At 38.6% G+C, this 24,192-nt stretch overlaps 1 protein-coding gene across 1 annotated transcript; it reads left to right on the top strand.

Annotated features, from left to right (window-relative positions):
- The first annotated feature begins 237 nt into the window (after positions 1–237).
- On the top strand, positions 238–23,914 carry LOC122667575 (zinc protease PQQL-like). The gene is made up of 22 exons (XM_043863906.1): positions 238–343; positions 377–630; positions 1,658–1,904; positions 1,991–2,116; positions 2,792–2,929; positions 3,030–3,164; positions 3,272–3,529; positions 3,598–3,735; positions 3,971–4,040; positions 4,148–4,361; positions 6,680–6,785; positions 8,688–8,921; positions 19,895–20,059; positions 20,174–20,323; positions 20,408–20,499; positions 20,595–20,676; positions 20,795–20,878; positions 20,989–21,105; positions 21,259–21,369; positions 21,486–21,566; positions 22,806–22,997; positions 23,800–23,914. Exons 2-22 carry the CDS (start codon positions 422–424, stop codon positions 23,875–23,877), a joined length of 3,027 nt encoding a protein of 1,008 aa, XP_043719841.1. The 5' UTR covers positions 238–343; positions 377–421; the 3' UTR covers positions 23,878–23,914.
- Positions 23,915–24,192: the final 278 nt, after the last annotated feature.

Below are 24,192 nucleotides of genomic sequence, written 5' to 3'. Positions count from 1 at the left end.
ATGCTATTTTCCAATCCCTTAGTAATCCTTTCCTATATTTATTAGTAATAAGAGTTAAATTTATAAATGAAATGGAAAATAGTGTAAATTGTACAAGGATAATCTAGGTATTGTAAAATATAGGGGAGAAAAAGAAGTGAAAAGTTGCCTTATTGAAGAATCATCAAGGAATTATTCTATGGAGGAGTTTTAAAAAATATAAATTGAGTCTAATGGGCCGACAAAATTTATCCAACAGAAAACGTTTTCGATTGAACTGATCTTTATTTTTTTATTTTGATTTGCTCAGGAAGAGCGAAAGATTGGAAAGACACATTTTGAGATTAGCAAAGCTTCAGAGGAGGGCAGAGACGCAGAGTTAGATAGAGGGAAGTTTTAGCAGAGCAAGAAATATCTTGGAGAGCAATCGGGAGAAGCCATTATGGATTTGCTTCCAGCGGAGACTTCGCGAGTAACACAGAGGCATGGATTCAGGTCGCTGAAGCTGGTGAATGTATCGATGGACGATGTTCTCGGTGAAGAGCCCGTTGGAGTGGACTATGGTAGGCTAGACAATGGTCTATATTACTACGTTCGATCCAATCCTAAGCCCAGAATGCGTGCTGCTCTCGCTCTTGCTATCAAGGTCGGGTAAGTGCTTTGCTTCTCTTTTCTCTTGAAGTTCTGTGCTAGTACTTCTCCTGGCGATTGCTTGCTTTCTTCTTAGTTTTTTTTTTTTTCTCTCGTGTTGTTGAAATTTGAAAATGGTCCCTCTCAAACAATCGGTTTCCAATTGGTAGTTGGTAGGACAGTGTTTTTTTTTCCTTGTAATTCATTTCGATTGATTTTCTTTTACTTTTTTGAGTTTTGGGTTGTTTGTGAAAACCATGATTGGTTTTCCTCAAGTTATCTGTGGACATTAAAGCTAAATTTAAAGAAAAATAAAATAAATGTCAATATCCCTGATAACTACGTTGGGCATTTCTCTCTGTATCCTATCTCTTTGGTTTTCAAGAGCTAAGAATACCGGAGTGTTATTTCCTGGGATATATAACTCATCCTACCTGAATTCATTGTTGTTCATTGTTCTTCAATATATTCTGTAATTGAGTTTTTACATAAAGACTGGAGAACTTATTCTTAAATGGTTGATGGAAGGAAGCTCAGTTTAGTTTATCGGATTTTGTATTTCTCAATAGACTTAGTTTACTCTATTTTACCTTAAGGCTTGGGTATGTGGTGGTATCACTACTCTTGGACACAGCAGACCACCTGGTTTCTCCCGTGTGAACTGCAGTTTATTAATTTGGGTTCCTTTAAACGGGCAGTGATTAAGGAATTATGTTTCAAATTTTATATAAAAATCTATTGTGGTGTTTGTTTGTCTATACTGCCTGCATACTAGTACATACAGTGGTAGCTGCACTTAGTTGGAAGCATTGTTGTCACGGTGTTTTGGTGATTCAAGGCGTAGGAGGGGTCCTGGACGCAAGGCGACACCACTAAGGCACCCACCTAGGTGACCAAGGCGCCTGGACGCCTAAGGCATTGCCTAGACAACTATGGTTGGAAGTTGGAGACGAATTCTGTTTGGTCAAGCTAGAATCTATTTTCTTTGTTTTATGAAACACTTCTTATTTGATTGATTAAGCGGGCGATTTCATTTGGTTCATGGCAGTTCAGTTTTGGAAGAGGAGGATGAAAGGGGAGTTGCCCATATAGTCGAGCATCTTGCTTTCAGTGCCACTGAGAAATACACAAATCATGACATAGTCAAGTTTCTGGAAAGCATTGGGGCTGAATTTGGTGCTTGTCAGAATGCCTCAACATCGGCTGATGAAACCATATATGAGCTTCTTGTTCCTGTTGACAAGCCTGAGCTTTTGTCTCAGGCCTTATCAGTCTTGGCAGAATTTAGCTCTGAGGTAGCAACACTAATCTGATGCTAGCGACCCATTATGATTTCTACTTTGTGTTTGCTCAGAGCATCTGTACTCACCTGTAAACGTAGGTTCGAGTTTCAGCAGATGATCTGGAAAAAGAACGCGGAGCTGTTTTAGAAGAATATAGAGGAAGCCGCAATGCTAATGGGCGAATGCAGGATGCTCACTGGGTTTTAATGATGGAAGGTTCTAAGGTACTGCTAAAAATTCTCCATGTCTGTTGTACTCAATGTTTCAATTTTTTATGTGCTCATTTAATCTTATTTCCACAATTTCTGGATGCAAACAAATTAGTTTACTTGACCATTGGAGAAATAATGTCTCTCTTATGTTGTACTAGCGTCACCTGCTGAGAATCTGAAGCCTATTATCTAGCAGCTATCCATATTTGATCACCATTATCATTAAATTGACATCTTTTCAACTAGGATTCATCCCAGATAGGTATCTTTCAAATTGTCCATGTTAGCAAAGGAAGACAAAGGATGATTCTAATTTTTTATTTCGCAGCATATTGAGTTTTAGATTTTTTCGCATTGAGATCAGTTAGAATTTTGCAGTGTAGTGACCCCAAATAGTTGGGATGAAACTCTGGTTATGATGATAATAAAATTAAATTTCACTTTTGTGTCTTAGTTAAGATTAACCTGGATAATTAATATGCATTCATGCAGTATTTGAATGCTTCTTTATTTGGAATTATCAGTAAACGTCATCTTGGGTCATCATATACGATGTAGAATTGTACGGTGCTGTCTGTCATGGTGCATCTTTGTTTGGGCTAGGACTTCCCTTCCATGTTTGATGAGTGCTTTCTACTTTGCACCATGTTTTTTTCTTTTCATTTAGGACTTGCTAACTTATTGCAGTATGCTGAGCGTCTACCAATTGGACTCGAAAAGGTGATCCGGACGGTTTCGCCTGATACTGTCAAGCAATTTTATCGTAAGTGGTACCATTTACACCATATGGCAGTGGTGGCTGTTGGAGATTTTTCTGATACACAGGTTTATCTTTTTTTCTTTAGATTTGCCTTTTAAAATGCAATGGTAACAATTGTACCAATTCAGCTTTCTAAGCAGTTATCCTCTTCCTTTTTGGGTGCAGAGTGTAGTTGAATTGATTAAGACTCATTTTGGACAGAAAGTTTCTCCTTCTGACCCTCCAATTATACCTTATTTCCCTGTTCCATCCCATGATGAGCCGCGATTTTCATTTTTTGTTGAATCTGAAGCTGCTGGGGTCAGTAGTCAGGGGTTCCCTAAATATTTTAGTGTATCTGGCTGTGGACACAGTTACATATGCAAACATCACTTCTGACTTTTCTCCCTTGGATTGGCTTATAACAGTCTGCAGTGATGATCAGTTGTAAGATGCCAGTTGGAGAGCTGAAGACTGTGAAGGATTACAGGGATTCACTAGCAGAAGCAATGTTCCATTGTGCTCTAAATCAGAGATTCTTTAAAATATCTCGTAGAAAGGATCCACCATACTTCTCATGCTCTTCTGCTGCTGATGTTCTTGTTCGACCTATGAAGGCTTATATAATGACTTCAACTTGCAAAGAGAAAGGGACTATTGAAGCTTTGGAATCAATACTGATGGAGGTATAATGCTAGCAATACATGATGGTTAACTAGCTTCTCCTTTGTTCTTACTGTTGCGTTATGTTTAGGTTGCAAGGGTTCGGCTTCATGGGTTTTCAGATCGTGAAATATCAACTGTCCGAGCTTTAATGATGTCAGAGATTGAATCTGCCTATTTGGAGCGTGACCAAATGCAGTCAACAAGCCTGCGAGATGAATATCTGCAGGTAATTCAATGCCATCTTTTTTTTTCGTGTCATGTCCATGATTAGCAGATTTTACTCTTTTCACATTTAAAGATGCTGCATCCATCTTATTGCCTTTTCCCTCTCTCCTACTTCGTATCCTGATTTCCCGACAGATCCAGTATTGTTGTCTTCTTCTTTATTTGATTGATATAAAATTATGATTGTAGAGAATTAAAATCCTTCTATAATAAAATTATTATCTCTCATATGGCAGCATTTTCTCCATAATGAGCCTGTTGTTGGAATTGAGTATGAGGCACAGCTACAAAAGACTATCTTAACTCGTAAGCTTTTATTGTTATACTTTCTAGATCTATTTACAATTTGTTATCTTTCTATAGACACAAATTTTGCCATTTATTACTGTTTTTTTCTCTTTTTCTTAAAATAGAAATATCAGCGGCAGAGGTATCCAAGTATGCTGAGAACTTCCGCACATCATGCAGCTGTGTGATTAAGACAGTTGAACCTCGAGCTACTTCAACAGTTGATGATCTTAAAACTGCAGTGATGAAGGTCAATTCTCTTGAGGAACAAAGAAATATTTCCTTGTGGGATGATGAAAACATCCCAGACGAAATTGTCAGCACAAAACCAGATCCAGGGTAAACATTAACTGTAGAATTTTATCGCATACTGGGACTCCCATTTTTTAAATATTTAGACCCCTAACCACGTGATTTGAACTTCAATTATATTGGGAGGTGATAAGTTTAGTTATAACTAGTTACATCTGGTATCAATAACTAGTTGCTATGACAGACTTGGATGGACATTAGTGGGTCCATTAGATAGAGGACCCCCTCCCATCTCACAGGTCAAGGTTCAACTCAAAACCAATAGGAGAGGAAGTGCCTCAAAAGTGAGTTTAAAGTTTCATTAGATAAAGAGTATCCTTTTATTGTATCTGTAATTTTCGGAAGCTTTTAGTTTTGATCACTTCAGGCACTTGTTTTGAGCTAGAATTTGACCAGTGAGATTTGTGTGGGGTCCTATATCATATGGACCTATTTGACATCCATCCAAGTCTGCCACTTGGCTGGTAGTCACAAACACAAGCATAACTAGGCATTGCTACGTTTAGCTTTTCCCATTCGATCATCTTGTTCCACTTTTGTCTGTTTGCATTAGCCTATGGAACTTCATAGCCTTGTACCTTGTCAAAGTTGATGTTTGCGATTTTTATAAAGTGTGAGATTCCGCAATGATTCTATCTTGGTTTTGACCACAGCTCAAGTTGCTTTCTTCCCTAGACCTTACTTTGTGCCATGAATTATTGCCAGTTCATTTTTCTTCTTCTTAATTATATCTCCATCGACTGAAGGTACCTCCTGCATGTCTCTGACCCATTATTATCTTCTTCTTTTCTCGTTTTGTTTCACCAGGTTCCATGCCTTTCTCTGATAAGGCAAATTTTTTAAATTTGTTGCAGTTACTACTTTCCCTGGTTTCTGGTGGTTGAATTAGGTTTTAGAAAAGGAATGTAATGTAGTCCTAGATAGGTAGGAGACCTACTAGGAGCCAAACAACAGGATCAAATAACAAAAGGGGCTGCTGGTTCGAATGGACAACACTAGGATTTAGGTCAATTCCTAGGGTTTGGGTTGGATATTGGGAAAGGGGTTTATAGGGTATTAATGGGCAGGTCTAGGGGGTCAATATGGTATAAAAAGGTTAGGATTTGGATGAGTTTTGAAATTCTGTAATTTTGGGCAGAATTGAGTTTTAGGGTTTTGGGTTTGGGTTTTAATGGAGCAAGGAGATGAAGTGGTTAGAGTGGGTGTTTGGGGCTGAAATTTGAATCGAGTCTCTCTTAGGGTTTGAGGAAGACTTGATCAAATTTTTAGCAGGTTCTAATGGTTAGATTTGGCTGGGCAGAATTCTCACGAAAATCACCTTGTATGTGACCTTCTAGAAAGAAGAAGAATAGTTGCAGAATTTCTTACTTGTTACAGGTCTTCAATGGCAGCAACTTTGAAGATGAATAATGGGGTCTCCCGATCTTCACAATGCAAGGAGATAAGTAGCAGCCCTCCCGATCTTCACGATGCAAGGAGTCGATTGGAGATCCACCAATCCCTTCCACCTTGAGATCCACAAGGATATACACTCACAAGAACAGCAGCAATGGCAGCAAGCATAAAGCTAATTTTTATTAATCAAACTCGTGTTCTAGGCTTTGCCCCCTTACAACCTTATATGAAAGACTCAAAAATAGACTTCTACTCTAAAAAGGAAAGGCCTAACCCAATCCCTAACCTATTAGATAACTTAAACTGATTAGGAAACTAAAATAGACTCAAAATAGAGTCCTAATGACTTAAAAACAACTTAAACTACTTAAAATAAAGAAGATTCCCTACTAGCCAATAGGATATAAGAACCTCTTAGCCGATAGGATCACTTCACTTAAATTAGACCAATTGAACCAATTGGATGCAACCAATTCTAAACCGGTTCAATCTAAAAATAGGAAAATAAACTAAGTATTGGGCTAATCCCGTATGCAACCTATATGCCCCTAGTTTAGGCTCATTAAAGTGGCCTAATACATAAAAAACCCTTGGGAACAAAGGCCCAACATGTATATAACCCAACCCCAGGCCTATTTCTAAAGAAATAAGCCCTATTTGGTGCTCATTCTGCATCAGAAGGCTAATGAATGCTGTGAATCACATTTATTATGACTAGATTCACTCGATTTTTAGGATCTGTAATTTAGATTCTTTCTGCGGTGACTTACTCACCAGTTGTCATCGTCATCTCAGTCAGTAGCCTAGTTAAGCCTGTAGGATCTCAAATCAATTTTAGGTGCTTTCATTCTTTGTGTTTCATGTCTTCTTCATTTGACAGAATTTTCTCCTTATTCCCTGTAACCCCCCCCCCCCCCAAAAAAAAAAAAAAAAAAAAATCCCCACTTCAGAGGTATTTTGCAGCAGCATGAGTTTTCAAGTATTGGAGTCACAGAGTTACTTCTATCAAATGGCATGAGAGTCTGCTACAAGTGCACAGATTTTCTTGATGATCAGGTACTAATTTTGTTTATTTTAGAAAATATACATGGATACGTTTTATAATGCACCTCAGCAATAAATCATATGTTTGATTAAGATTACTCACCTAAAAAGAGAACTATTGAATAATGGAAGGATATGTTTTTTTGGTGTTATTGAATATACAGTGAGAATGGATACTTACATGATTTCTATAGCTTGCTTTGTTATTGCATGAAGATTAGCATGCACTTATTGTAAGGGACATACATCATATCTATATTGCCAGGACATAACTATTTCAGGTCCCAAAATATCATCTTCTGAGATTTGTAACGCTGCTTATTTAGTATTTCCTATCTCATTGATTTCCTTTCCTTTACTCTCTGAGTTAATGTATAGAAATCTAGCAAAAGTTATATGGAGTACATTTGAAATCATGTGAGGAACTCTTTATGGTAGTTACATAAGGGGTAAAAAAATAAAATAAAAGACAAAAATGAAAAAAAAAAATCCAGAATCTCTCTCTCTCTCTCTTGGGGTGGTTATTAAGGAACTACAACTAATGCCTAACTTACTGATGTTCATTCATTAACTCTTCATCTTTCCCTTCTCATGGCTTTTTGCATTGATACTTTGGTAACGAATGGCAGGTGGTATAAGCAAATCCAATTTCTAGTGCAGTTCTTATGGTTCACCATTTATGACGAGAACTTATGCAACACAATTTTTTTTGGGTTTATGAATTCCATTATCAAGGTTTACCAGACAGTGGTTAGTGGTATGATTGTGCATTTCAGAGGATTACATTAGTGAATGTGTAGAGTGCCTGGGATATAAATAGGTGAACTGTTAAGTGAACTTATTGAGGGAAAAGTCTTAGAGTCCACTGATTCAACCCCCCTCAGTGGCCATCACTGTTCACAATTAATAGATAGATGATCAACCAAATCAACTAAACAGAGAAGAAACCATCTGGCAGTAGCACACTATTTGATATAAGCTCAGCAGTACCAATCTGGCGGTAAAACAGAGGAAGTGGAAGAAAATCGAGCAGGGTAACCTCTCTCAGGTTCGGGTCTCTCGCTCACTCTGTATCTTACAGGTATTACGCCAAAGCACTCAGCAATATCAATATTCAGAATCGTCTCTGGTTAATGAGCCTTACAATGCTATTTATAATAACTGAAATCAAAATCCTAGTCTAAATAGGAGTCCTATCAACTAAGTAGCTGTTACAGCTTAAACATTAAATAAACTATCCTAATTGAACTAGGAATGAAACAAAGCAATTAAAACTATGAGGATTAAGCTCCACAAGCTGGCTGGCTTGATAATCCCAATGAACCTGGTCCACCTTAGGCCAAGGTTCTTGTTGGTTCGAGTGGTCCAATCTACATCAACAAGACAAAGACCATTACATGGTGTAAACCCAAAAGCAGCCAACAAGGTGTTCATCATTGTCATTAAAAGCTATATTTTAATCTAGATTGCCGTTTATACAAATAGATATCGGTTTTACATGGATTTGCCTTATGATGGCCTTTATTTATATAAAAAGTTGGTTGAATTAGTAAAATCAATCAAGTACTTGATCATGCAACCACATGTTTCTTTATGGTTGATGCTTAAAATATCAAAGGAGACATTCCTAGCATCTTTTCTTGTCTGTAGGGTGAAATTTTATTTTTTGTAATGTGCATGTTGTTTTTTGACACATTCAATGAAATCTTTCATCTTTTGCGGATCGGGTGAATAAACTTTTCTTCATTTTCTTTTTCAGAAAATAATTTCATGAGGTAGGTATCTTTTTTGGCTCTTTTTTTTTTTAATTCATATTTATCTCTTGATTGGTTTGCTTCATGGGGTTCACATATGGGCGTCTATCTGGCATCTCTCTTTTTTTTTCCCCCTTATTCATACTTATCGTTTGATTAGGTTCTCTTCACGGGTTTCACTTATGGAGGTTTATCTGAACTCTCAGAAAGTGAGTATTTCTCATGCTCAATGGGCTCCACCATTGCTGGAGAAATAGGGATATTTGGTCACAGACCATCTGTGCTCATGGATTTGCTTGCTGGTAAGAGAGCTGAAGTTGGCACTAAAGTTGGAGCATACATGAGAACCTTTTCTGGCGATTGCTCACCTTCTGACCTGGAAACTGCTTTGCAGGTTGGATGCTCTCTTCTCTCTCTCTCTCTCTCTCTCACTTTGTGTGTGTGTGTGTGCATGACACAGCACCGACATAAAATCCTTTTTAAGGCTTGTACTTATTAGATGACTTAATAAATTCCTTTCTTTTGCTCCCCCTCTTACATTCCTGATTATGTGCATCCTATCCTATGCAAATATCTTACTGATTTGTTACATTTGAAACAGCCTTTCTTAGATACTTTTGTGTTATCGCAATATGTACAACTGTCCTAGTACCAGATGAAGAGAACTGTCTTTTTTTTAGACCCAATATATGGGTTGGAACTGCTGGTGGAGCCGGTGCCGAACTCTTGTTTGAGTCTTCTGTAGCTAAGCCTGGCATTGAATTTTAAATTTTGAAAATGATCCTAAATGTAAATTTCACAGGCTGAAAAAGAGGCAAGTAAGACAACCAAGGTGTTTTGTTACCCAAAAAATTGTGAAGTTCATAGGGAATGGGAGGTGAGTCTGCATGATAACTTGCATCTTACAGAATTTTTAGAGAAATGAAAGAAAAAACTCTAATATGTGCAAACTCACTAACCTGAATCTGAGACATGCTCAGAATGTTTAAATAATCTATTGGTTGGGATGTCAATTGTCAAATTCCTTTTTTCAGATTTTTACATTTTTTACCATCAGGTTTGTAGATCTCTTGGGATTTCACAAGCCTGTTGATTATCACAATCGCTTGCTCACATGACTAGTGCTTTAGCTCTATCTTGTAGTTACATAACTGCATAATTGATCATTGAACAAATGCCTACTATGTCAAGGGGAATAAAAAAAATGCACAAGGGTAACCTGATATTGTTTTCCTGATGTCGACTGGAGTGTGTGGCAGTAGGTTCTAGCCTAGACACACTTGTCATTGTTGCTCTTTAATGGTTCCCTTCATATAAATTTAGACAATCTTTTTTACAATGTATCCATTGCTCATTTAGAAAGTACAACTTGGTAAACTTAAGGGCTATCTCGATGTGGTGGGCCTTTTTTTTTGATAATGAAGCCATCTTGACTTGTATACTATATATATCTCAATATGGCTGGGTTTAGAGAGTTGCTCGGTTGACCTGAATGTGCGATGGTTAGAAATTCCCTGTGGCAAGAGCAATCAAACCAGACAAAACGTATTGTCCTAACAAGTTACAACAACTCGAGTCTAGAATGGAATTATTTGGTCCACAGGCTAACAACAGCCTAGAAACTCTATGGTTAGCTGATCACCAATTGCATTAACTAATCTATTGGTCAACCTAAAAGAGATGTACATAGAATGAGCATGCAGGTGATTACATCTATAATGAAAGAGAACCTTTTGGTTTAGATCCTTCTTTGATTAATCATCCAAGAAGTGAATCACATACTAGTCCCTTCAACTGGGAAATTCTGCAGTCCAAGATGGCAGCAGTGTTGCATTGAGGCCTTGGAGAATGGAGAGTGCTTCTGATTATGTAGAAAACCAAATTCCATGAGGACTGTATAAGGCATATATCACTATACAAAACTATCCCTGAAGCACCTCAAGTACCAGATGGACACAGTTCCCCATCGAACACTTGCCTAAGTTAAGCTTGATGTAAAAATGATGTCAGAGGGAACCAAGTAGATGCTGCAATAGAGGGATATTGTCCAAGGCGGGATTGAAAAATTGAAGGCTCAATCCCTTATAATAACTTCAACATCTCCATATAGCTTTGAGAAATGGTACCATAAGGCAAACATGAGGGATGTTAAATAAAGTGGGAGAGGAGAGCCCATGAAATACCACTTGGGGATCCAACCCAAAAGCTTAATCTATTAGATGGAGATAGTCCAATGGTATATGAAAACACATCCAAGTCCTAGATAACTGATGTGGGACTATACCTCTATAACTCCCAACATATAAACAATCCCCTCACGTATAGCTTTGGCATACACGTGGATATATATTTTAAGGACGACTACAAATGGACATAGCTCTTATACAATGTGACAAAATAAATAAGAGAAACCAGCAAGAGGGAGAAGAAGAAGAAGACGAAGACGAGAGATGGAGATCCACTATTGGTTATTGTATGTTTGTTGGTGATAATCTTGTCTAGTAAAATCTGTTTTAAGAGTTCTTAAAGAGGTTTTGTTGTAATATGGGGTATAAGGATAGATTTGTCATTAGGGTTTCTTAATTGTTGCCCTAGGGGCATTACTGTACTTGTACTCTCTATTACTTTATTATAGATAAAGATGGCTAGTGTCAAAGTGATACAAGTCAGTTTTCTCCCAAATCTCAACATGGTATCAGAGTGGAGATCCATACTGGGATCAGTGCCCTAATACCAAAACCATAGCAGTCAATCCACCTCCCTCCACCCATCTCTCTCTCTCTCTCTCTCTCGCGTCTTTCTCGCCTCTCTCACCTCCTTCCCACGACTTGCCTTCTTCCATCCTCGGTGGAGATTTTTTCCCGAGGGTCTTTGTCTTGGTTGTTTCCCATGATTTAAATGAGATCTCTAGTGTTTTAGTTTCAAGTCTGGTTTTTTGGTTGCTGCAGTTGATGTAGCATGTGTTTGTGATTACTTTGAGATCAGTAGTCATGGCTGACACAGAAACTTCTGCTACAGCAATTGTTTTGGAACGAGGGTGTTACGTGTGTGGATGCCATGTGTTCCATATTCCATATTAAGACATGTGTCAGATGGTTATAGTAAGTTGTATTGATGTGGGAAGGTTAGTAAGTGGGTTAGTGGGATTGGTTACATTAGACGTGTGATAGGAGTAGTTGTATCCTATTAGAAGTGATAACGTTGTAACGGCTAAGGAGCCTATTTATTAGTAATCCATAGAAAAGAGAAGAAGCTGTTGAATCCCCTAATTTATCTCTTAGAGATGAGGTTTGCTTCCTCACCCAAGCTAGACGCCCTTGCTTCGTCCGTAAAGCAAACTCCAAATCCCTATTTCCTCTCTCTTTGTCTCTCCCTATTATTTCTTTTTTTCTTATTTATTTGTAGATTATCCTTGCATGTAATAGAGGGAGTCGTAGATCTCATGGTGACTTTCCCTCATTTTCTGTTACCTCCATCAAGTTGGATGGGAGCAGTTACTTGATGTGGTCGAGATCCTGCTTTATATCCATCAATTCTCGATGTTGTTCCAGGTATCTTATAGGTGAATCTGAGTAGCCTACGACTGCTGGTGCACCCCAGAAGAAATGGAGTTCTGACAACTCCCTACTTATGTCTTTCCTATTGAATTTGATGACCCCTACTATTGCACGGGGATATCTCTTGATGGATACGACAACCAAGATCTGGAAGGCTGCCAAGGACACATATTCTCAGGTAGGGAATGATGCGCAAGATTTTGAGTTGAGAAAGAAGATCCATGAGACAAAGCAGAAGGAGATGTCTCTTTCTCCATATTATTCTGAGTTAAGAGGTATGTGGCAAGAGCTGGATTTTTATGATGACTTTCAGGCTGTTTGTTCTGATGCTACTGCTTTTAAGAAACGTGAAGACAAGCTCAGAGTATACCTGGCTGGTCTAAATGTGGAGTTTGATCAGATACGGGCACATGTCCTTATCAATGATCCATTCCCATCATTAGAACAAGCTTATTCGATGGTTCAGTTTGAAGACAGCCGCTATTTTATCATGCTGCAACCTGTCACTTAGGAGTGATCTGGCTCTTTATTCTGGTTTGGCACTCAGCCCCGTGGCAGTTCTACACATTCAGGTGACCGCCCTACTACTGGTAAAGAGTTTGTGAAGTGTGAGTATTATGGTAAGGAGCGTCATACTAAGGAGTATTGCTGGAAACTTCATGGGAGACCCAACAATCCTTGTGGACGAGGTCGTGGTCGGTCCGATCAGTCACATGCACATCACGCTGAGTCTTCTGATGCCACTGCCCCTACTGGTGCCTCTTTATCACAGGATGAGTTACTGATGCTACGTCGTCTAATAACTAAGTTAGAGCCCTCATCCTTTGCTGCCTCTATACCAGTGACATCTGACTCTCATTCTGCTAATTCAGGTATCTTCTTTGGTGGTCATTGTGCATCTGTTGCTTCCATTCCTTGGATAATCGACTCAGGGCTAATAGATCACATTATTGGTTCTTCCATCCATTTTTTCCAGTATTCTCCATCCTCAGGTAAAGATAAGGTTAGGGTTGTTGATGGTTCCCTCTCCTATATTTCAGGAAATGGTACCGTTCAATGTTCTTTCCTGCTGTCCCTATCATCAGTATTACGTGTTCCCAATTTCTCTACTAACCTTTATCTATTAGTAGCATTACTAGGGACCTGAATTGCAAAGGCACTTTTTTCCTTCATGTTGTGTTGTTTAGGACTTGGTGACGGGGGCAACGATTGGCAGTGGTAAAGTGAGTGGTGGTCTCTACCTGCTTGACAATGGTTCCTCTTCTGCAGTTTCTCTTGAGGCACATCACACTGATTCCATTTCTACATTGTCTGAGATATACCAGTGGCACAAGCATTTGGGTCATCCTCCACTAGGCACATTAGCTAGAGTTTTTTCCTGATTTGTTTAAACGGTGTAATTTAAACAATTTCTTTTGTGATGCTTGTGTCTTTGCCAAGCAAACTAGAAGTGTTTATTCTCTTTTAGATAATATAAGTGCCGTTCCTTTTGCTTTGATTCACTCTGATGTGTGGGGTCCTGCCTGCTATATTTTTTTCATGGGATATCGATGGTTTGTTACTTTTATCGACTGTCATACTAAACTTACTCGGGTATATCTGTTGCAACATAAGAATGAAGTCTTTCATTGTTTTCAATTATTTCATAATTGGTTCAGACACAATATGATGCCAAGATCAAGATCCTTCGTACTGATAATGAGGAGTATGTAGATGGTTCATTCTAGTCCTATCTTGCTGGTTATGGCATTATCTATCAGACCAACTGTGTGGATACTCTTGCGCAGAATGGGGTAGCCGAACGCAAGAATAGGCACTTGTTAGAAGTGGCCCGATCCCTTATGTTTGAGATGCATGTACCAGCTCAATATAGGAGTGAAGCGGTTCTTACAGTAGCATACCTTGTCAATAGGATGCCATCTAGAGTACTGGAGTCTTGCTGTCCTATTGAGGTGCTTACTGGATCATCTTCTTTTGTGCTTCCTCTTAAAGTTTTTGGTTATGTCTATTTTGCTCGCAACCATTAGCTTCATGGGAAACTTGATCCACGCGGTCTTCAGTGTATTTTCATTGGGTATTCCACTACATAGAAGGATTACAAGTGTTACCACCCACCCAAGGTTTAAAGTATCAGTATCGGGTATCGTATTGGAAAGGTGATTTTAAGAGACGTATCGTATCGTATTGGAGAGTATTAACCATATCGGGTCACGTATCGACCCTATACAGTTGATACTTTTTAAGTATCGTATCTGTGTCGTATCGTATCGATACCCTAAAAATAAGATACGCATCGACTAGTATCAGTGGATACGTTAAGATACTTAAAACTTTGCACCCACCATCTCGTCGTGTGTTGGTAATAATGAATGTTGTCTTTGTGAAACCAAGGCTTATTACCCTATGTCGGCACCTCTTTAGCGGGAGTCTGCAACTCTAAGGGAAGATGTGCCTTTGGTGGCTTCTCTTGATAGCAGCCCAATATTCCAGGAGAAGGATAGTTTGGTTGAGGGAAATGACAGACAATGTTGGAATTGACTCTTCGCTTTAGGGGGGGCCAATTAGCCAAAACCTCTTCAGTTTTTTCTCACTCTCGTTCTTGGTGGCAAGTTGATGCCTTGATGGTAGTGCTGGTACCATTGCACCACCTATGCAAGTTGACACCACTACCATCACTATGCGTGGCCAATCGTTTTCTTCTGATCAAGGATCCAACACTCAGTCAGGTAATTCTCTTCTTCCTAGTAATATTACCCCTTTTCTTGATCTTACTCTCGAGTTACCCATTGTTGTTCACAAGGGACGTAGGACTTGTACCCAACATCCTTTTTCTCATGTTGTGTCATATAACTATTTATCTCCTTCCTAGTTCCTATCGTGCTTTTTTGGTCCTTTGTTTCTATCCCTCAAAATTGGCAAGAGGCTTTATCAGATCCTTAATGGAAGGAGACAATGAATGAAGAAATGAGGGTGTTTGGAAAGAATGGCATATGGGATTTAGCAACTCTTCCACCTCATAAGAAACCTGTTGGGTGCAAATGGGTGTTTACAGTTAAACATAAGGCTGACGACATCGTGGACAGGTACAAAGCTAGGTTGGTTGCTAAAAGATTTACCCAAATTTATGGGATTGACTACCAGGAGACCTTTGCTCCAGTTACCAAGATGAACATCTTCAGAGTTATCATGTCTTGTGCGGTTTAACCTAGGATGGGCGCTACAACAACTAGATGTTAAGAATGCCTTCCTCCATGGTGATATTGAGGAGGAAGTCTATATGGCTATCCCTCTTTGTTACTCTGATAAAGCAACTCAAGGAAAGGTCTGCAAGCTGAAACATGCATTGTATGGGCTGAAGCAATCTCCCAGGGCCTGGTTTGGTCGTTTTTACAGGGCTATGGTGTCAATGGAATACAAACAGAGCATGCTGATCACACTCTATTTATCTGGCGTGTTGGTGATCGTATCACTATTCTCATAGTATATGTTGATGACATTGTGGTCACAAAGAGTGATCCTACTGAAATAGCTAGACTGAAAGCATACCTGGGTTACTGGGTAAGGAGTTGGAGATTAAGGATCTGAGCAAGCTATTGTACTTCCTTGGCATTGAAGTAGCTCAATCTACTAGGGGTGTTTTTCTTTCTCAACGGGAGTACACTCTTGACCTTTTTTCAGAGATCGGGATGTTAGGGCGTAAGCCTGTTGACTCCCCTCTAGAGGCTAATACACACTTCAAGGGCAAAGATGGTGAACCGGTTGATAAAGGTAGATATCAGAGATTGGTTAGCCGTCTCATTTATCTATCCAATACTCGCCCGAACATAGCCTATGCGGTCAGTTTGGTTAGTCACTTAATGCATGATCCCTACTCCTCTCACATGGAGGCAGTGTACCGATATTTGAAGTTTGCTCTAGGGAAGGCATTCTTTCTTTGCCCCATGATCACATGCGTGTGGAGGCATTCACAGATGCCGGCTGGGCTGGGTCTATAGTTGTCAAGGGCGACGCCTAGGCTTCTAGGTGCCTTGGTTACCTAGTTGGTGTTGCCTTGATTTTTTACCCTCTCCAACGCCTTGGGTCGCCTAGACGCCGTGACAACTATGGCTGGGTCACCGGATGATCTACGCTCCACATCAGGCTACTGCACTTTTTTTAGTGGCAATCTTGTCACCTAGCGTAGCAGGAAACAGACTGTGGTTGCAAGGTCTAGTGCTGAAGCTGAGTTTAGAGCCATGACACATGGCATTTGTGAGTTATTATGGCTTCAGGGTCTTCTCCATGATTTGAGAGTTCCAGTTTAGGTGCTAATGATGTTGTACTGCGATAGTAAGTCAACTATTAGTTCAACATGATTGTATGAAACATGTGGAGATTGATCGACACTTTATCAAGGAGAAGTTGGAGTAAGGTCTTATTTGCATCCCTTTTGTTAAATCTGGTGATCAATTAGCAGATTTTTTACAAAAAGACCTTAGTAGTAAAGTTTTTCATCCAATTTTGAGCAAGTTGGGCATGTGTGACATGCATGCACCAACTTGAGGGGGCGTGTTGTAACAAGGGGTAAAAGGGTAGATTTGTCATTAGGTTTTCTTTATTGTTGCTCTAGGCAAGGTTTAAAGTATCGGTATCGGATATCGTATCGGTCGGGTGATTTTAAGAGGCGTATCGTATTGTATCGTATCGTTTTGGAGATACGTATCGAACAATACAGATACGCATAGAAATGGTCAAGATACACATGGAAATACACTTTTGGAACAAAAAACAATATAAATAAGCAATATATAATAAGTGTCATGCATAAAACCTAAAATGGTGAATAATGTATAACCAAACAAGTGCATTAAATTGAAATTGTTATAAAAGATGAAATTTTTTACATGTTGTAATCGTCTATAGCCATGAAGAGTATTGGATGATGCAAAGGATGATGTTGTAGCACTCCTTGATTCGCTTTTTTAGTTTACAAGTGTGAAAAACCAAGATTAAATGCAAGATTTTAAATTCTTGGTTGAGAGTTTTCCTTCATTTTTTCGTTAGATTAAGAGTTGTATCGAGTCTGTAAAATGGCTTTTTTTTTTTATGGAATGTAACGATGGTATCGGTACGTATTAGTATGTATCGGTAATGTATCGATATGTATCGAGCCGTATCAGTCGATATGTATCAATACATATCGATACGTATTAAACCACCCACAAAACCTTTTACTGGACATATCGGTCGTATCGTATCGTATCGGTCTGTATCAGTCGATTCATTTCGATACAATTCGAGATAGATCATTTTTTAAACAAAGGAGATGTATCGGTATCGATCGATACCGATACGTAGCGGTCCGTATTGTATCATATCGGTCGATACTTTAAACCATGGCTCTAGGGGCATTACTGTACTTTACTCTCTATTATTTTATTATAAATAAAGGTGGCTAGTATCAAAGTGACACAAGTCAGTTTTCTCCCACTCAACAAATCTTCTTTGTAGCAATATTGCTGCTTGGTTTCTGTTTTTGATTGACCATGAGATCTGAACATTAAGAATGAAGGTTGATCTACACCTCAATCATCATACCTCTCTTCTACAAATTGTTCTTGAAGTCTGCTGAAGATTAAAGGACTTGCGGCTTCTGGTTCTTTCAATCAACTTATCTATTTAGATTGAGATTTCGATCGAGCACTCCTTATAGAGCTGAGAACATCTTATCAAAAGAATAGAGATAGAAGGGTTTGATTCCCAGATATGATGTTTCCTAGTGGCAGCAGGAATACATCAAAAACAACATCCCCAAATCGATTTGAGGAGATCAAAGATCAAGAACCAGCAGCTGCAGGTCCTTTAATTTTCAACAGACTTTAAAAAAACTTGTTGAAGAGACATCTGGTGATCAAGGAGTAGATCAACCTTCATTCTTTATGTTCAGATCTCATGATCAATCAAAAATGGCAACCAAGTAGCAATAGTGCTGCAGAGAAGATTTAAGGATTAAACCTCTTTAAGGACTCTCAAAACAGCTAGACAAGATATATGAGTTAAACCTGCTCTGATACGATGTTAAATAAAGCGGGATAGCCCATGAAGTACCACTTGGTGGTCCAACCCAAACGCCTAAGCTATTAGGTCATTAGGTGTATTACCCAATGGTATCTGAAGACACATCAACAGCTCAGCCTTATCCCAACTAAATGGGGTTGGCTATATATGAAGACAAATCCAAGGTCCCAAATAACCGATGTAGTACTGTACCTCTATAACTCCCATCATCTCAACAGGGGACAATATTCAGCACATTCAGAATGCATGAAGAGGTGGTTATCAGATTCCCTGTCTTCCTTATCAGATTAGGTGAGCATGGGAAATAATCTGCCAGTTATTTCACCTCCTATCTCACTCTAACTTCAAGGGAGCTCCAAAGCTGGATTGAACCTTGTCATCTTACAAAGGACCATAGCAATTCATCTCCACACTCATCTACTCGAGAGGTGATCCTCTTACAATCAATCATTCAAAAGTCTGACCTGAAGAGGCACTACCTACAGCATATCTCAAATGGTGCAAGAATATGTATACAGGGCAATTTTTCTGCCTCATATGGTAGAGAAACTATGTTTTCCAGTGAGTCTTAGTTATGTTTAAATCTTAAATGTGTTTTATATTGGGGAGTCATAATTGTACTAGATTATTTGGTAGAGGCTTATGCTAACTTTTGATGTGCCATTAATAGGTTTCCTGGTCAATCAATTTTATTTATTTATTTATGCGATTTTCTTATTGGCACCCCCTAAGGTGTCAATAGATTTGTAACCTTACTTTTTTGCCCCTTGTTTCCCGAAAGTTATTTAACGTAGTATTTAATGAATGGGTAAAAGGGGTTTTCAAAAAGTTAAAGTCATTTAATGCATTAAATGTTTTTACCCTTGTTTTATTCCCAAAAGTTCCTATGTGAAATGAAAGATTTACCCTCATTGGAAAAACTACATTAAATGTTTTTGGAAATAAGACAGGGGGCAATAAAATGTAGGCATCAAGTTCTAAATACACCAATAGAGGTGTCATTTAGACACTTCCTTTATTTATTTATTATTGTTTTACCTATTTAGCAGTTAGTACTGATATTTTCCAGAAAGAAGAAGAAGAAGAAAGCCATGTGGCCAGATTTCATTAACATTAAACAAAGAGATTACAAGATAATAAATATTATAACTCTAGTGGTCCCAAAAATAAAACTACCCTTAATGAAATAATATAAAAGAAAAGACATAAAAACCCCTACACTCTAGTCTCGGTTACTGTCCACGCTACAGTACCATGAACAGTGATGCTACAGTACCGACTTCTGTAACAAGTACGTTCTTGTATCTGTTTTTGTTATTTTACCTGTTCTCCCATAATTAATACATTACCACTTTTCCCATATTGGTAACCAACGTGGACCAACTTGCAAATTCAGAAGCTACATGGAAGCATAGTGAAACTATCAGCTACAAATTGATTACCAGTTCCCACCCATGACTTTGGTAAAAATGTAACTTAGCATGCCATTCATGGATCCTTATTTAGTGAGGGATCTATTTTTTCTTTGATTTTGCCACTTTTCTTTTAGGTCCTGAAAGGTTTTATTAAGAGATTTGCATGAAGAGTTGATTATCTTTGTCTGTTAAATATTGACTGGCTAGAGAATAACATGTTTGGGGACCAATATGTTAATCTTGTCTAAAAAATACGGTAAGATGATTTCAACATTCATTTGGTTGTATCTTTTCCTTTCTGTTGTTTTCTAATATATTATTATATGGGGTACATGTAGCTCGTCTATCAACTATTCACAACAGATGTAGTCCCAGGAGGAGAAGAAGTCAAAATAGTGATGCAGATGTCTGAAGAAGCCATTCATGCTCAAGAGAGAGATCCCTATACTGCATTCGCAAATCGTGTACGGGAGCTGAACTATGGGAACTCCTACTTTTTTAGGGTAATCATGGTCTTGCATTTCTAATTGCCTTAGTTTCTACTTTATCTGTTGCTTGTTCAGTTTCTTGGTTAATTAACTGTTGCATTTTAATAGCTGGAGTTTCTATATATGCAGCCAATTAGGATTAGTGACCTTCGAAAAGTTGATCCTCGAAGAGCTTGCGAGTATTTCAACAACTGTTTTAAGGATCCTTCAACTTTCACTGTTGTGATTGTTGGAAATATTGATCCTGCTGTGTCCCGCCCTTTAATTTTGCAGTATTTGGTAATTTTTATCTCCCTTTTTAAGTTGATTCGGCCTTTAAACATTGATATTCCATGTTCACTTGGTTGAAGTTTGTCAATCTAGGGTGGGATACCAAAGCCTCCAGAACCGATCTTACATTTCAATCGTGATGACTTAAAAGGATTGCCCTTCACTTTTCCTGCAACCATCATTAGGTAGATAAGCATTTATTTCTCCATTTAAATGTTAACGCACACGTACACTCTCTCTCCCTCTCTCCTTTTTAATGCATTATTTGGTGAGCTTTTAGAGAAGTAGTTCGCAGTCCCATGGTGGAAGCGCAATGTTCGGTGCAGCTATGCTTCCCTGTGGAGCTGAAGAATGAAGCTATGGTATATGTGACACCTTATATGAGTGAGGAAAATCCCTTGTTATTAGTATGTTCAGTACGTCCACTGTGTTAATTTTTTTCTTTTTCTTCTGGTTATATTGTGTCAAACTAAATCCTAGATCGAAGAAATTCACTTTGTTGGGTTCCTGAGCAAACTTCTGGAAACAAAAATAATGCAAGTCCTTCGGTTCGAGCACGGTCAGGTGTGTTTCTATCCCTAATTTCTTTAGTTTTTGATTATTGAGAGTTAATGTGTTATAAAGTAATGTGATTCTGTAGCCTAATTTTTTTTTGGATTGCATTCTTTCCTCAGATATACGCAGTAGGTGTCTCAATATTCCTCGGGGGTAATAAACCATCAAGAACTGGGGATGTGCGTGGTGATATTAGCGTAAATTTTTCTTGTGACCCAGATATCTCCTCTATGTTGGTAGGTTTTGTAGTTGTGGAATGCAAGCTTGTGTTGATGTACTATTTAGAATGTTCTGTTATTGTACCCCCTCTCCATGGGGAATAACAAACATAAATCAGCCTTTTTCTGTTTGACCAAGCTATCTCTATACCCTTGCAATATTCATTGCAGGTTGACCTTGTTTTAGACGAAATATCACGTCTTCAGCAGGAAGGCCCTTCAGATGAGGATGTTTCAACGATCCTTGAAATTGAGCAACGAGCCCATGAAAATGGTTTGCAGGTGGTTTTTATATAGCTCTAGTAATTGTCTTTTATGTTACAGATGTTCATGACTTGTTCCATCAACCAGTGCTTCAATTTGCAGCCCTGGTCCTGATAAGTTTTGTAGTATTGCAGGAAAACTACTACTGGCTAGATAGAATTCTGCGCAGTTACCAGTCAAGGGTGTATGCTGGTGATGTCGGTGGTTCTTTTGAGGTTGGTACATGGAGCATGCTTTTCTACTACTCCAAAACTGCATTATTCCTCAAGTCTTAATAGTGTGTCCTTGGTCATTTTGTTGTGTTCAGTAGTACCATACCCGTCTTTTGGATTTATTATCAAAGTCTTCTAAAGGATCTGTTTTGGTCTGATTGTATGAACCTAGGTTTCTTATTTCAGGGGATATTTGTTTTTCTAGTTCGGTTTTAGGCTGCTTGTTGCTTTGCAAAAGAATCTTGACCAAGCATTTGAGCATATTCTTGAAAATTTTCCATGAAGTAGTTGAGTGTTGGTTTTGTAGATTTAATGATTAATTGGTTCAATAGTTGATGATACCACTGTTGCTAGCTAGTTTACCTTTAATTGCATTCACAACTCTATTATGTGGGTGGATGGTAGTGGTCTTTTTGCATTTTCAATAGGGATTCCCTTTCCCTGAGAACCTGTTCCCTTGCTTGCCTATTATAGTGCAAATGGTTGTTTTGATCTTTCATTTTAGTGCTCTGTCTATTCAATCTGTAAATGTGGGCTGAAGTTTTGGGATGTTTTCTCATGGACAATGGCAACTATTGAAATGACATAATTATAAGTCACTTTCAACTTATTTTGAAAATATCTTTTTACCTTGACTCGAATAACTTTTGAGAATAAGACAAGGGGCAATCAAAAGAAGGTTACAACTTCTAACTTCACCTTGGTGACAACAAGATGCACCTTATATATAAAGGTGCCAAATAATTTGTGACTTTACTTTTTTTTTTTTTCCCTCTTTTGAGGGCGGACCTTGGCGCAAAGGTAAGGGTGCTTCATTCGAGTCTGGAAACAGCCTCTCCATGAAGCCCGGGGGTGGTGGTGGTGGTAAGGCTGCATACATTATGACCCTCCCCAGACCCCGCAGTGGCTGGAAGCTCGTGCATTGGGTATGCCCTTTTTTAGTATTTTTTGCTTTTATTATAACATTTTTTTTTAATGAGGGTAAATTCTGTCATTTAACATGTTTAATCTAAAATGTGTGAGACAAATGACAGCTTTTGATAATGACATAATGATAAGTAACTTTCAAATTAATTTGAACCCCCTTTTTTACACCTTACTTCAAAGAACTTTTGAGAATAAGACAACGGACAACCAAAAGAAGGTGTCAAGTTCTAAATACACCTGTAGAGTGTCATTTATACGGTCCATATACATATATATATATATATATATATATGCTAATTTGTGCTCCTGTTTCAGATTCAAGATGAGGGACGCATCAAAGTAAGAGAATCCTTGAGACCATCAATAGCACAGTTGGCATTGCAACGGATATTACCTTTTCCATGCAGAAAACAGTATAGTGTAGTGATTCTCATGCCACGGACGTCTCGATTGAAATTTCTCAAATCTTTCATCCAATCTACCAACAACTCTGGTAAAGATGCAAAGGTTAGTCATACTCTATCTGCATTCATGTGTGCCCTGCATGTGTTAAATATGATGCGGTAAATATCTTTTAAGTTCCTGTTTGTTTCCAGGTAAAACCACGTAAATTAAATTTCTTAATAAAAGTCTATTCTTTTATACTGATTTTACAGGGTAGTTTTGCTTTATGTGGTTTTTACCTGCAAACAAACATAGCCTTGAGAAAAGGGTTAGGAAAGAAAAAAGAGAAAAACAAACCGAGTACTTTCTTGGTAGTTATATAGATTTTACTTATCAAAGGAAACAAAAAGAAGGGACTGACTTCAGTTTTAGAAGGCAATAAATTTTAGGGGCGCTGTTCTCTGTGCCGCAGCGCAGGCTGTGCCCAGGCACATGGGGGTGGGCGCAATGACCACCCTGCCCCCCTGAGTGGCAGGCCCATGTGCCTGAGCGCAGCCTGTGCTGCGGCACAGAGAACATTCTCCCTAAATTTTAATAGCCTAATTGTGTTTATCTCGCTTGAATCTTTGGTTCCCACCTGGCTTGTACAATCGTTACCTTTCTTCTTGTGGACGTAATATACGCATTGGGCAAAGGTTGGGCGCGCCACCCACTCCAGGTATGCGGGCAGCCTTGACCAATGAGCAGGCTGCGATGGGAGGAGTAGGGTGGTCCTTTCCATGGGGGTGGGAGAGAGACAGACATAGGGTGGGCACCTCAGTGGTGTACGCCGCATACCCACTCTTTTTCCATATGCATTAGACCAAAGTTTATCCATTTTTTCTATGTTCACATTTTGGTTTCTTGTGGTTCTTGTTTTTTGCAGATTTTGGCCAGCATTGCAGGTGTGGTTTTCTTGGCACTGACATTGTGGAGATATTCAAGAAGCACTGGGAAATCTTAGGACAAATTAATTGAACAGAGTTCTATATACTAGAAGAGAAATGGTAGTCTAAGAGAAAGAGAGAGGGGGGGGGGGGTTAGAAAATTAATTTATTGACTAGGGAAATTGAAGGTTCATACAGAGCAAAAAACTGGAGACCCACAAAATGTCACATATGATGATATGAGTTTATAATTTAGTAATCAATTATTTTGCCATTATGGGTCTCACCATTCTGTATCATACACCATTATTATTTTTTCATAATGAAAATGCATTCCATTTGGGAACAGAGCATTGGGTACTTCGATGTGAATCCTTGGGTCAGTATGGACA

This window comes from Telopea speciosissima, chromosome 7 (genome assembly GCF_018873765.1).
Source record: "Telopea speciosissima isolate NSW1024214 ecotype Mountain lineage chromosome 7, Tspe_v1, whole genome shotgun sequence".
Taxonomy (NCBI): Eukaryota; Viridiplantae; Streptophyta; class Magnoliopsida; order Proteales; family Proteaceae; genus Telopea; species Telopea speciosissima.
This window is presented reverse-complemented; position numbering and strand designations above follow the sequence as displayed.